General features: G+C 37.8%; 1 protein-coding gene across 2 annotated transcripts in view; it reads left to right on the top strand.

Moving 5' to 3' along the window:
* Window positions 1-11,051, top strand: part of ralgps2 (Ral GEF with PH domain and SH3 binding motif 2) — a 104,371-nt gene extending 93,320 nt beyond the window's left edge. The window contains exons 16-21 of one of the 2 annotated variants that reach the window (XM_056763872.1): window positions 894-971; window positions 2,740-2,845; window positions 4,218-4,310; window positions 6,409-6,514; window positions 6,873-6,964; window positions 7,617-11,051. In XM_056763872.1, the coding sequence (XP_056619850.1) occupies window positions 894-971; window positions 2,740-2,845; window positions 4,218-4,310; window positions 6,409-6,514; window positions 6,873-6,964; window positions 7,617-7,646 (505 nt within the window). In that variant the 3' untranslated portion in view covers window positions 7,647-11,051. The remainder of the gene's footprint in view (window positions 1-893; window positions 972-2,739; window positions 2,846-4,217; window positions 4,311-6,408; window positions 6,515-6,872; window positions 6,965-7,616) is intronic. The other variant, XM_056763873.1, reaches the window with a different exon arrangement.
* The last annotated feature ends 1,181 nt before the right edge of the window (window positions 11,052-12,232 follow it).

Consider the following 12,232-nt stretch of genomic DNA (forward strand, 5'->3'; position numbering starts at 1 on the left):
GCCTAAAATGAGAAAAGTATGACATTAACTAACTTTGAGGCTTTTAGTTTCCCATAATGCATCTTGTCTTATTTGAGCTCTAGCATGAATTTGCATTGTATGTATCCAAATGTGTTAAAAAAGGATTTTGGTCCAACATCTGGCACAAAAGAGTTTGTTTTGCACCCTTCAGCTGCTTGTGCTTTCCTTTGACCCCAAAAGACTGCCGAATTCCCTCATTAGTGGTTAAGCTCTCTTCCTAACGAGATAAACTTCTTATTAAGGGAAAAAGACTTAAGAATGTTAGCTTTTGTTTTAGCTTGCATCACATTGCTAGTTTACAATGCTGAGTAGGGTGTATATAAAAGTCCTGCCCTAAGTGCATGTCACTGTTGCAAATGCTGGTTAGGTATGTTTTTAAGCAAGGTAGCTGTGGTTTGAGCTGGTTTAAGCTGGTCCTGAGCTTGGAACTAGCTGCTAGGTCCAGCTCAAACCACCTTGCTTCAAATCATACCTAACCTGCATATGCTGTTTTTTTATCAGGGGTGATTGAGTTATTTGTCCCTCCATGGTCATAAAACAGATGGATTCTGAATCTGAATTAGACGGGATGTGCCACCTTCAAAAAATTCATCAGCTGGAATTTGTAAATTAGAAAAATCTTTATAGTTATCTTGTTGCATGTTGCGCCTGGTTAGGGCAACAATGCAACTACATGGATGGAAGAAAAGTTTTTATCACTCGACTGAGGAGTGTATATATCAGCTGTTTTGTTTTATGCGCTGCCAGCCTGAGTATTTAGAACATAACCTGACATTGAGAAAAGTCCAGGGTACAGATCTCTAGCACAGCCTGTACTTGTGTGTGTGAGGGCTGTGACTGACCACTGCCCCACTATGACTCGCATCCAACAGGACTCGACTCTATCACTCTCTGGGTCCTGTCAGCCGAGTGGGCCGCATGTCCTGCAGAGGATCGCTCAGGCCCAGCAGGTAACCCTCCAACCCCTGACAGGGTCTTTCTCTATCTGACTACCCTTGAGCTACAAAGAACAGACTGCTGTGTGCAGTACTGCTGGTGTGTGTTTTCCTGCTGTGAAATCAGGTGGTGGGCGTTTTCTGAATCACCTGTGTGTGGTTTTGTTTCTAATGCTTCAGTCTTAGCTTATTGCTTCTAATCGAAATCTTCAAAAGCCACTGGAGTATGATCTTGAATGCTGTGCCTTCTTTTCTTCAAACACAAACATTACACTTTGCTCACAATTTTGTAATAGATGCGTGTATGTGTTCTACTTCTTTCATGAACAAAACTGTTTTCACTTGCTGAGGTGTTTTAAAGTTGGACGTGTTCTGGATGTAAGTTTAACAGTCTACAGTAATGCCGTGTTTACACAACATTTAAACAATCGCGTTCCACACTCTTTATTACACGCGGGTAAAGTTTGTTATTTTCGCTCGAGGGACACGAAAACCATCACGCGACAGGGAGGGTCTTCACACGTCCAGACCCCGTGAAATTGTAGGTGCCGATGAGCTCTGCGCGCAAAATGTTTCAACTTGCACGGATTACGCATTTGACGCACATACGCGGCAATCGCAGCGCCAAGTTCATGTCTATTCATGTATTTGCATTGACTTTGTATGTAATTTATTCGCCCAATTCGCGTTTGGTGTGAATACAGCATAACATTGACCACACAGAATACTGCTGTTGAGTTTACACAATACAGGGAGGTGTCAATGTGTTTTATGTCATTGATCTTTGTCCACATTCAGGGGTATAATTAAAATGGCTGTGTGTGCAGCACTCTGTAATTTCCATCTTGATGCAGCGCCTAGAGAAATCTCCGTGACGTGTGTACTCCAGCACTCCCTATTTGAGCACGCATACATTTAAAATAATGAACTTGTGCATGCAAAAGACTCGAAATGTGAATCGCCCCTAAGGATATTCTTTATTCTTTGTGGATTCACACATTAATATTTTTCTTGTGAAATACATTAACACACTATATTTTTGCCATTGTAGTGAGAACTTCAGTTCTTGAAAGTTCTTAAAATAAAAAAAATAATAACACTATAATTGTGTAAAATGACTATTATCCTACAATTATCACTGTTTACTGTTATTTTGAGTTGTATTTTTAAGTATGTGCACATGACACATTATTTAGTACTCAAATTATTAATATCTTGTGAAGACAAAATGTCTAATATGGTAATATTTAGCTGTAGTTGCTTTAATCATTCTTGCTGGAGATGGAGATGGAGAATTTGGTAAGATCATGTAAGTACACTCACACCTGTCAGAGAAACTCACACAAAATAATTGAAACACACTAAGGTCAGTATTATCTCTTCAGTTTTAAAGGAATGGTAAACCCAAACAATGAGAACTCTCATACCCCCTTTATTTTCTTCAAAGCCTGTATAAAAGTCAGCAGAACATGAGAAGATTTAGCTTTTTTCCATACAATAAAACTGTATGCAATATATCTCCGGTTGTGTGCAAAGTCATAAAGGTTTGGAACCACATGAGGGTCAGTAAATGATGGCAGAATTTTTGTGTTGCAGCCTTTTTCCTCACAAATGACTAATTTTCTTACCTTCCCTGGCCCTTTGCCTTTCAAACACTGCCATTCTCTTCACATGATGACTTTGGGGTGTGGTGTTTAAATATATCTTTACAAAATATTTAAGTGTGTGTACATGTCACATGTCGCAGTGTGAAGATTTATCCTCTGTATGTGTGTGTTTGCAGTTCTGCTGAGTCGGAGGAGCTAGCCGTGCATCTGTACCCAGGGGCCGTCACAGTTCAGGGCGTCCTGCGCAGGAAAACTGTCCTCAAGGAGGGCAAGAAGCCAACGGTGAGAGCATAGCAACATTTTAACTCCACATTTATATCCCCTATGAACTAAAAACATTCACAGACTATATCTAGAGACCATGTACAATGCACTCGAAACCACTCAGAACTCATACAGCAACCACATAGTAGTGCTCTGGCAAGTGTTCTAGTATTTAAACTTGAGTCCTTAATAGCTTCATATCTGTTCCAACTCATAGAGCCTTATTGTTTTCTTCTGTCTTCCCTGATCTTTCCAAGTTACTTTCTCTCACGCTTGCCAAGTGTTCTCTTCTCCTGTTAATCTCATCTCATCCAAAAAACACAATCTGTATGATTGTGCTAGTTAGGAGATTAAATGACTGAATAGAAAACTTCGAACAAAAAACATATATACAAATTATTTTATACAGTTTTTCTCCCAGTCTTTAATCGTTTATGCTATAAGCTATTAACTGTCAATCTTGTGTCTTATTAGCTCCATCAAACCCAGCTGGTTTGTTCAGGGAATCTGTGAATGGTGCCAAAGTAGTAAAAGAAACCGCATTAAAGTCTAGACATGGGAGCAGAGAGACCTTTATCTCCTGTGCATGTTTGGTCTGCCACTACTGAAAATCTGATTTTATATCTGTATATATCTTTGGAGTTTTTACTCACACACATGATTACTATGATCCAAATTAAGATTTTCCGTAGATTTCTATTGTGTTTAGACTCACCTAAAGGGTTATTAGGAACACCTGTGTAATTTCTCATTAATGCAATTATGGTGGTTGTGTAATGATGTGGGGGATGTTTTCTTGGCACACTTTAGGCCCCTTAGTGCCAATTGGGCATCATTTAAATGCCACGGCCTACCTGAGCATTGTTTCTTACCATGTCCATCCCTTTATGACCACCATGTACCCATCCTCTGATGGCTACTTCCAGCAGGATAATGCACCATGTCACAAAGCTTGAATCATTTCAAATTGGTTTCTTGAACATGACAATGAGTCCACTGTACTAAAATGGCCCCCAAAGTCACCAGATCTCAACCCAATAGAGCATCTTTGGGATGTGGTGGAACGGGAGCTTCGTGCATCCCACAAATCTCCATCAACTGCAAGATGCTATCCTATCAATATGGGCCAACATTTCTAAAGAATGCTTTCAGCACCTTGTTGAATAAATGCCAGGTAAAATTAAGGCAGTTCTGAAGGCAAAAGGGGGTCAAACACAGTATTAGTATGATGTTCCTAATAATCCTTTAGGTGAGTGCAGTTTAAACTATAACCTCACCCTAACCCAAACTCAAAACATCCTCCTAAAGAAAAGTAGAACATTTAAATGCTGCCTTAAACTGTGTCTTGTGTTTGTGTGGACTAATGTTTACTTTCATGAATTCTCTCTAGGTGGCAGCGTGGACTAAGTATTGGGTGGCTCTTTGTGGTAATCATCTTTACTACTATACAGCTAAGTCCCTCAAAGCCACAGAAAGAAAGCATGTGAGTTTTTCCTACTTTCTCAGATACTTTCACACACACATTTTTGTAAACCAAACTATGTCTTAACTTAAAAGACTTGACTATATTGTCGCCTGGAAGAACCATCCAAAAGGGCCATCCAACATGAAAGTTATGTTTCAAAATTTTCATGAAGTTTATGTGTGGATAAATATGAAATTCTGACTACATAGACTGCAATGCAACAAAGGTTTGTTCAAATAGTTGGCAAAGGGCAATGGGTTGTACAGACAACACAAAATAAACTGGTGGAAAATATGAGTACAGCTTGTGGGGTAGTTGTTGTGGTGAACGTGGTTAGGTATCATGAAACCTGTCTGAACATGTCTGGGTCATGTGTCTGTTAATATCTAGTAAGAGAAATGAATAAACTGTATTTAGCCAATAAGGAAGCTTTTCTTGAACCTTGAAGAATTCTTTATGACAGTAAGCGGGTTTCCTCTGGTTTTATTCGCATTACAAATTTTGCATCAGAAACATGTGATGGAAACGCTAAATTTCGGAATTACTGTACGCTAAAAACCTTTTTTTGAAAAAAGGGTTAATGCGAATAATGGGAGATGGAAATCATAAATATCACGAATAAATTCTTCCAAGAAGTCACTTCACTGCACTATGAGACGACGTAACCTGACTTACCAAAGTACTGATCTTGTTACACAGCATCAGAAATGTTATAAAATTATTATATTCAGTGGCTTCTCTTACTTTTCTTACTAAAATTTAGTGCCATTATATAAGGAAAGCGGTTGACTTGTTGGATGGGAACAGTGCTTATTCGCAAATGTTTTATGCGAACTTTGGATGGAAACCCGGAAATTGAAGCACAGTAAATACACTACACAACAACATAAAGATCAATATTGTATTTCAAAAAAATATTTTAATAATAATACAGTATACAATGTGATTTTGAAGAAAACATATTTTTATTTTTGAGTAAATCATACTAGTTCTTAAATCCACAGTATATTTTTGGTTTACTTATAAAAATCTAACCCATTTGACTTTAAAAATTCTGCTGCAAGTTTATAAGATTTGATCAAAGTTGATTTTTACCAGCCTTATTCATCTTTGCGTGCGATATACATTATACAGTCCCAGGGTGGTCCATCTGAGACTGATACAGCTTGCATCATAACAGATAAACTGATGACACTCGTCATTTACGAGGGAGGAAACATATTTTTTACCTTCAGCAAGATGCGTCACCATGTAATGAAGTCAGTATGACATGTAATCTCATGGTACATGGTCCAGTGAGCCTGTATCTAGTAGATGTGTGCCAGGAAAGTTCACAGAATGGAGACAATCAGACAGAAACCCCTGGGCGGTGGTCACAGGATTGTGACACAGTATAGGAGGTATACACTTAGGAGCCAGGACGGATCAAAAAATGAAGTATGCTGCTAACAGAGAGCATACCTGATGTCTGAAAAATCCTTCTTGGATGCTAAAGAACACCAGCTGGTTGCAGTCATTGGATCATAAGATGAATGACATCATCAAATGGGCCTAGCTATCACACAATAACAGAATTAATGAAAAGCACATGTGGATAAGAGACACACACAGCTCAACACTTTATATGTTTTTGGAATCAAAAAGATTGGGGGACCTATGAGGTGTGACCAACAGCCTTTGAAAATAGTTTTGGAGTGGTCTTTAATCATTTTCCGTTTTTTATTTACTATTTTAAGATTATATATTTAAGTAAAATGATCTGTTTTGTTTATTGTGTGAAGACGCAAAATTTCTCCCACATTCCAGATAAATTTGATAATGTATTTTACATGTATTTTAGGATCAGTTCAAAATATTTGATGGAATACACATTTTTTTTTAGAACTTTGATGTTTTTGCCATTTTATCAACCGTTTCATTGGTGTTGACTTGGCCATTCCTGAGGTTTGTTTCTGTTGAAATTCAAAACTGGTCTTTTATTTTCTTCTGGGGCTGTATATGTACATTATACATCATTCCTTAAGGTCATCCAATGGTCAGACACATTTTTGCATTTAATATATTAATTAATTAATTTAATATATATTATTGTTTTACATTGTCTGTCTCGTTACAGTTTAAGTCAAGTGCCAGCAAAACGGTTCCTGTTGTGGGCTTGATGGCCATGATGGCAGATGACCTGGAGCATCCCGATGTCTTCATGCTGACAGACTCTGAGCACGGTGAGTCAGCCACATCCAATCACACAGCCAATTCATATTCCGACAGAATTGTCTGAACAACACTGACCAAGGTTTTTTTGCAGTAGCATGGGAAAAACAATTGCAATATTTACATTTACACCTGCTGGTACTGCTCATCTGGTTCAAATCAGTGCACATGTTTTCCATTGTGTATGAGAGAAAGACACAAGTAGGCCTGCATTGATTCTGTGTGAATATGTAGTTTTGCACCCTGAGTGCCCCCGCTGTAGAGCCACCCAAACAAATGGCCCTTTACCCACATGGGTGGCACTGTCGGTATAGTGTCCATACAGTATTTTCTCTAAAATCTGCTCTTTGTCCGTTTTTGTGTTTACAGGAAACTCATATAAGTTCCAGGCAGGGAGCAGAATGAACGCTTTACTATGGTTCAAACATTTAAGTGCGGCATGTCAAAGCAACAGGCAACAGGTGAGGTTTGTGTATGTTTAGCAGAAAGCATTCACTTACTAAAGAACATGCAATGTGCACTTTAATGGTCAGACCATTACCATTGAAAGGCTCTGTTTTTAAAGCAAAATTGTTGATGTTAATTATTTCTTAGAAGCCATTGTATGTGGAAGTCCTCACAGTTTAGTAAATAACCTTTTCAAATTGGATTCAGGAAAGAAAAAAATTGCAGACAGTCATTGAGGGTTTCAGCGGGTATTGAATTAAATGTGTTTTTTCATAATGGTTTATTGAAACAAGTGAACAGTTCATTTATTTATCTAAAATCAGTACAGACTGATGGTTTTAACATGCCATGTTGGTTGATCGCCCTTTAAAGAGCAAACAGTTGTGGCTTAGTTTTTTTCCCCACCTTTCTCTGTTTGAATGGCCCAATGTGTCAATGTCTGGCAGGAATACTTCCCTATGTGAAACTTTTTTCACACAGATTTTTCAAACACTCCCACCCGGGTGGGAGTGTTTGAAAAATCTGTGTGAAAAAAGTTTCACTGTAAAGTACAGATAGTGTTTCGGAAATTACGCACTGAAGCTTTAAAGAAAAAAAATGTACGAAAACAGCCAATATGTAATATGTTCAACTTTGTTCAAATCTCTCTCTTTCTACCTCTCACAGGTCCCTGCGAATCTAATGTCCTTTGAATGAATGAGACCAGGACGCATCAAAAACATTGGGAGCTTATGAACGACTGGATGAGTAGAGAGCAGAGGAATACAAGGATTACCGGGAGGGAGGGGGGCAAAGAGGCCGGAGATAAATTAAAAAGCTAAAGACTCCAGTGTTTCGTGTGTTGGAGCTTTTCCACTGCCATCACCCAGCCTGAGCCCCACAGCAAGCTCTCTTGCACCACTGCCTTAACAAGCAGAGTGTGTCTGTGTCTGTGTGTTTGTGCGCGTGTGTGTGTGTGCGTGTTTTTGTGTGAAAGAGATGGATTTCCCCAGCAGCAATGTTGTCTCCTCCACTGGCATCTAAATCTGAAATGAACCTGATTTCTTTGTTTTTTATTTACACATCCTCCGTCGTCCAAAGTGAGGAACTCTGGAAAGCATTCCTGAATGCATGAGCACCTCAGTCTTGGACTCTTCACAGACTTCTGGAGTTTGTTTACCCAACCTTTACATTATCATGGCTTGCTGCTGTTATTCTTTTTTATTTGATTGTTAAAAAAATATGATCAATACTTCCTACCCCAGAATCACCCACAACAACTTGGAAATATCTTTCTCTGGATGACCAACCCTTACATGCAGACACAAAATCACACAATCGTCGGCTAATTGTCTTTTCGCATGCTTGAGTTAGACTTATGTGAGAGTGACGCAAGATTCTTCACAAGCAGGTTTAACTGCGGAAAATGAAAGTCCCTCGCTTATTACCAGAAAGGGTTCAGATTTTAGGTTGATTCCAGATGAAACGAATCCGCATTCTTTGACAACTTCAGTAATCTTGTTCAGTTTCTATAACCTTTTTATCTAATTTTATTACAAGGCATCTAAAATTGTAACTGTTGAAGAAGAGATAAAGAAGTCAATTGGAACCATGAGATGTTGAAAGATACACTCCCGGGTACTATTTATGAATGTCACAATAACATGTTATGATATTCATGGGAAGAGCAAAACACGTTCAACTGAAAAGTACACTTGTTTACCCGAGTTCAAACTCAAAGTCAACAAAACTCTTTCTTCACACTTTTACAGTCACTTGAAAGCTGTGAATGTCAGTGGGCGCGGCAGTCAGTAGGTTTACATCTCCAAACATGTATTTGGTCCCATTTATAATTTTATGTTTTTTTTCAGTCTACCAATGCTTTTTCATTTGAAATTGTGGGAGCAGGGGTGGCGTGTTAACAGTTAGAAGTTAACTTTTGTTATGTATTTTCTTTTTAATGTTTTTTCCTTTTGCTTTTACTGTGGTTTGCTAATTTTATGTTATTTTATTTCAGTATTACTGGGATAGTTGCACATGTCTAGATTATTTTAAAAGTCTGTTACGTAAACATGTTACATTATTTTGTCTCGTCAAGAAACGCCACAACTCGGCACGGCTTCAACAGTATGGACATTTTCTTTTTTGTTGAGCAATTCTTGTTTTATCTTTCGAGAGAACAGCTGACGGGAGGTTTGATATTTGTTTGCGTTTGGCTGGCACAACCCAGTTTGTGTGCATATATATGTTTGCTCTTTCTATATCAATTTTTGGGAGAGGAACAAATAAATAGCATCACTGTTTTGCAGAAGCGTTTCATCTGAAGGCCAGGATGCATCGGGATGTTAATTTAGAGGGGTCCATCTTTATAGTTATTTTTCAAGAATATTCCAAATCTATTTTCTTGGGATTTCATGGACCTGTGCGTGATTCCAAGCTTGTCTCCCCGTTGTGTGGAACATCTCACTGGGGTTCAAAGTCTTGTGTCCCGCAAACTTTAAGAAGGAAATGTCTTCGCTTCATCGTTTTTTACACTTGCCATTTATATATCATAGAACAAGACTAGGGCTTTAAATCAGAATCAGATCAGCTTTTTTTTAACTTTGATCACAGATTATCAGCATGTCAATTTTTTCCTTATTTTCAGTGTTTCGGCACGGGACACGAGGGGTTAAAATTAGAAAATGTGGAGAGGAATGAAAAACTGTGTGTGTTTTGTTGCTCATATTCCTAAAAGAATATTTTTGTGATGGCACTTTTTAATAAGGTGTCTCTCATAGGAAAGATTATAGGGCATGATTTTATTTGATATATGACATGCACAACACAGGCAATACTTAAACATTTATGGAATGCTGTTTGTGGGCGTTTAAGTAATCTGAGGTAGTTTTTGTTTACATACATTTGTACTGAGCTTTTAATGTCAGGTGTTAGAACTTGGGGTTTTGACTAAAGCTTTGAAGATCTGGATTCTTGGACTAAGTTTCCAAGGTTCATAGCAAAGTAAAAGTGACTCAGATCGAGATGCTTTTACTTGAAAGTCTGTCATGTTGGATAAACGTTTACATGGTCCATGGAAAGTGGAAGAATTTGTGATTGAAACTTTGATGTACTTCTTCCCCGAAAACTGATTTGTCATATCTGAGCAGTCATGGGGGCACATTCATGGAAATTGCATCTAGTTTATTTATAAAGCCGAATGACCCATGTGGTCACACACAGGAGGATTAAAATAGAAGGTTCTAGAAATGAGGAATACTTTATTACATGACAAAAGAGGGTTGCTGGTAGAGTGCCTGTATGCTCATACACGTCACATCTCATACACTTTAGTGATATAATTTGACAAGTCCTCTACCTTTTCACAGGGATTTGGACAAAGTTAATAACAATGCTAGACACTTGAAGAGCTCTAATCTTTCTCTACTGAAGCTTTCTCTCTCCAAAACATTCATTAAACATGACAGGTGATGTTAAAGAATGGTTAGAGGGAGAAACTTTGTATGGACAATAATCTGATCAGATATTTTTCAGTTTACCATTTTTCACACTACATCGTGCATTCTCTCTTCAATAGTAATAATTTTAATAAACTGCGCTTACATTTGTTCATAGTTTTTTTTATTGGTATAACCAGTTTTGGGAGGTGGAGGTTTGAACTGGGACAGGTTAATGCTGTTTTGTCTTTTTTTTGTGAAGTTCACTGTATCTCCAACTTCCTATAACCATGTCATTTTACTCTCTGTATCTGTGCAATGCATATGATATCATACACATACAAGTACATACACCTGTGATGTTAATTTATGGACTTCTGATCCTACCTGCCGTTTTTGTTCTAAACTCCACTGCATCACTTGTGTATGTGATGATGTATAACAAAGAACTGATACTGTTTCGTAATTAGACTAAGAAATGAATTTCCTTGTGTGTGCGTGAGTGTGTCTCTGTGCCATCCTGTATCACCTGCTCCTACTCACTTTATATCTCTGTGTCTGACCCCGTGACCTCAGGGGCCGATGGCCCAGAGTAGCGCTATGACCTTTGACCTAAGAGATGTGCTCCTGGGTCCTAGATAGGCCAAAACAAACTAATAAAAACCTTTGGTTGTATGTTTTTTAATCCAGTTGCCTTCTGTATGCTCTTTTGCTGACTCTGTGCCTGTGGCGTATGACTTCCTGCAGTAACAATCATTTAAAAGGTGCTGAGGGTGTTTGCCACAATGCGTTGGACCTTAAATTTCTCATGTGGCAAATTTACTTGAACCTGAATTTCATTCTTAGATGAGGGAAACAAAGGGTTAACCAATTTACTATTCTACTATTTTATTGTAACATTATAGAAATAAGATAAAAATGCCATGTTAACTGAATGCCACTAAAAAAAGAATTCCTTCTGCTTTATGAAGGCAGACATGTAGGCTAAGAGGCTAAGAATTCACAGAATGTGTACTTATTTAGTTTGTGAGCCTTAGTCTACATTTAAAATATTGATTTGAATATGGCACATTTTAAAATCTTTATTTTTAATATGGTGACATCACATCCTGTCCTCTATCAGCCAATCACTGTGGACATTGATTGTAGGTTTGCTGACATAATCCATACCACACAGCCCTTTCCTTAAGTTTAAAATGTATTTCTTATTTTCATAAGTAAAACTTTTACTGCTATTTATGAGAATGTTTTTTGGAACTTGGTGATTAAATCAGAATTTAAATCTAATTTTTTATTCAAAATTGATTAGCCATTAACGAAATATAGGCACGTGCCGTACGTGATGAGAATGAAAAAACGCATCTACAGGGTGTAAACAAGGCCCCGAGATGCTTATCTGTGGACAGTAATTATCCTTTCTACTAAATGTCCTGGTTCCTAGTAGGGCTAGGGTTCTTCAATAATGTAATATTAAAAATCCTGTAGCACATTTGCAAATGTGCATATATAAAAATGTTATAGTCATTGCGGTTTTAAATTAAGGCGCTAGAGCTATGTAGTGTTGTATGACAACTCCCCCTGCTGTTCACAAGCGTTACGATCGCCACAGTCAATAATTATACCTATTCTACAATATTGTGCAGAGTAGATTGAGAGTTATGTTCTTTATTTATGTTAAAATTATTACTGTCAGATCATGTCACTTTTAGCGTTAATTTACCAAATATATTCACAAAATTCATCCTTTACTCTTGCCGACTTTCTTCTGAAACACAATAAAAGTGAAACTGCCTTGTCACTATTCGTTATAATCTATGCATTTGACAGACACTTTTATTTAAAGTAAATTCAGTCTAACCATTTTTA

This window comes from Triplophysa dalaica, chromosome 13 (assembly GCF_015846415.1).
Source record: "Triplophysa dalaica isolate WHDGS20190420 chromosome 13, ASM1584641v1, whole genome shotgun sequence".
Taxonomy (NCBI): domain Eukaryota; kingdom Metazoa; phylum Chordata; class Actinopteri; order Cypriniformes; family Nemacheilidae; genus Triplophysa; species Triplophysa dalaica.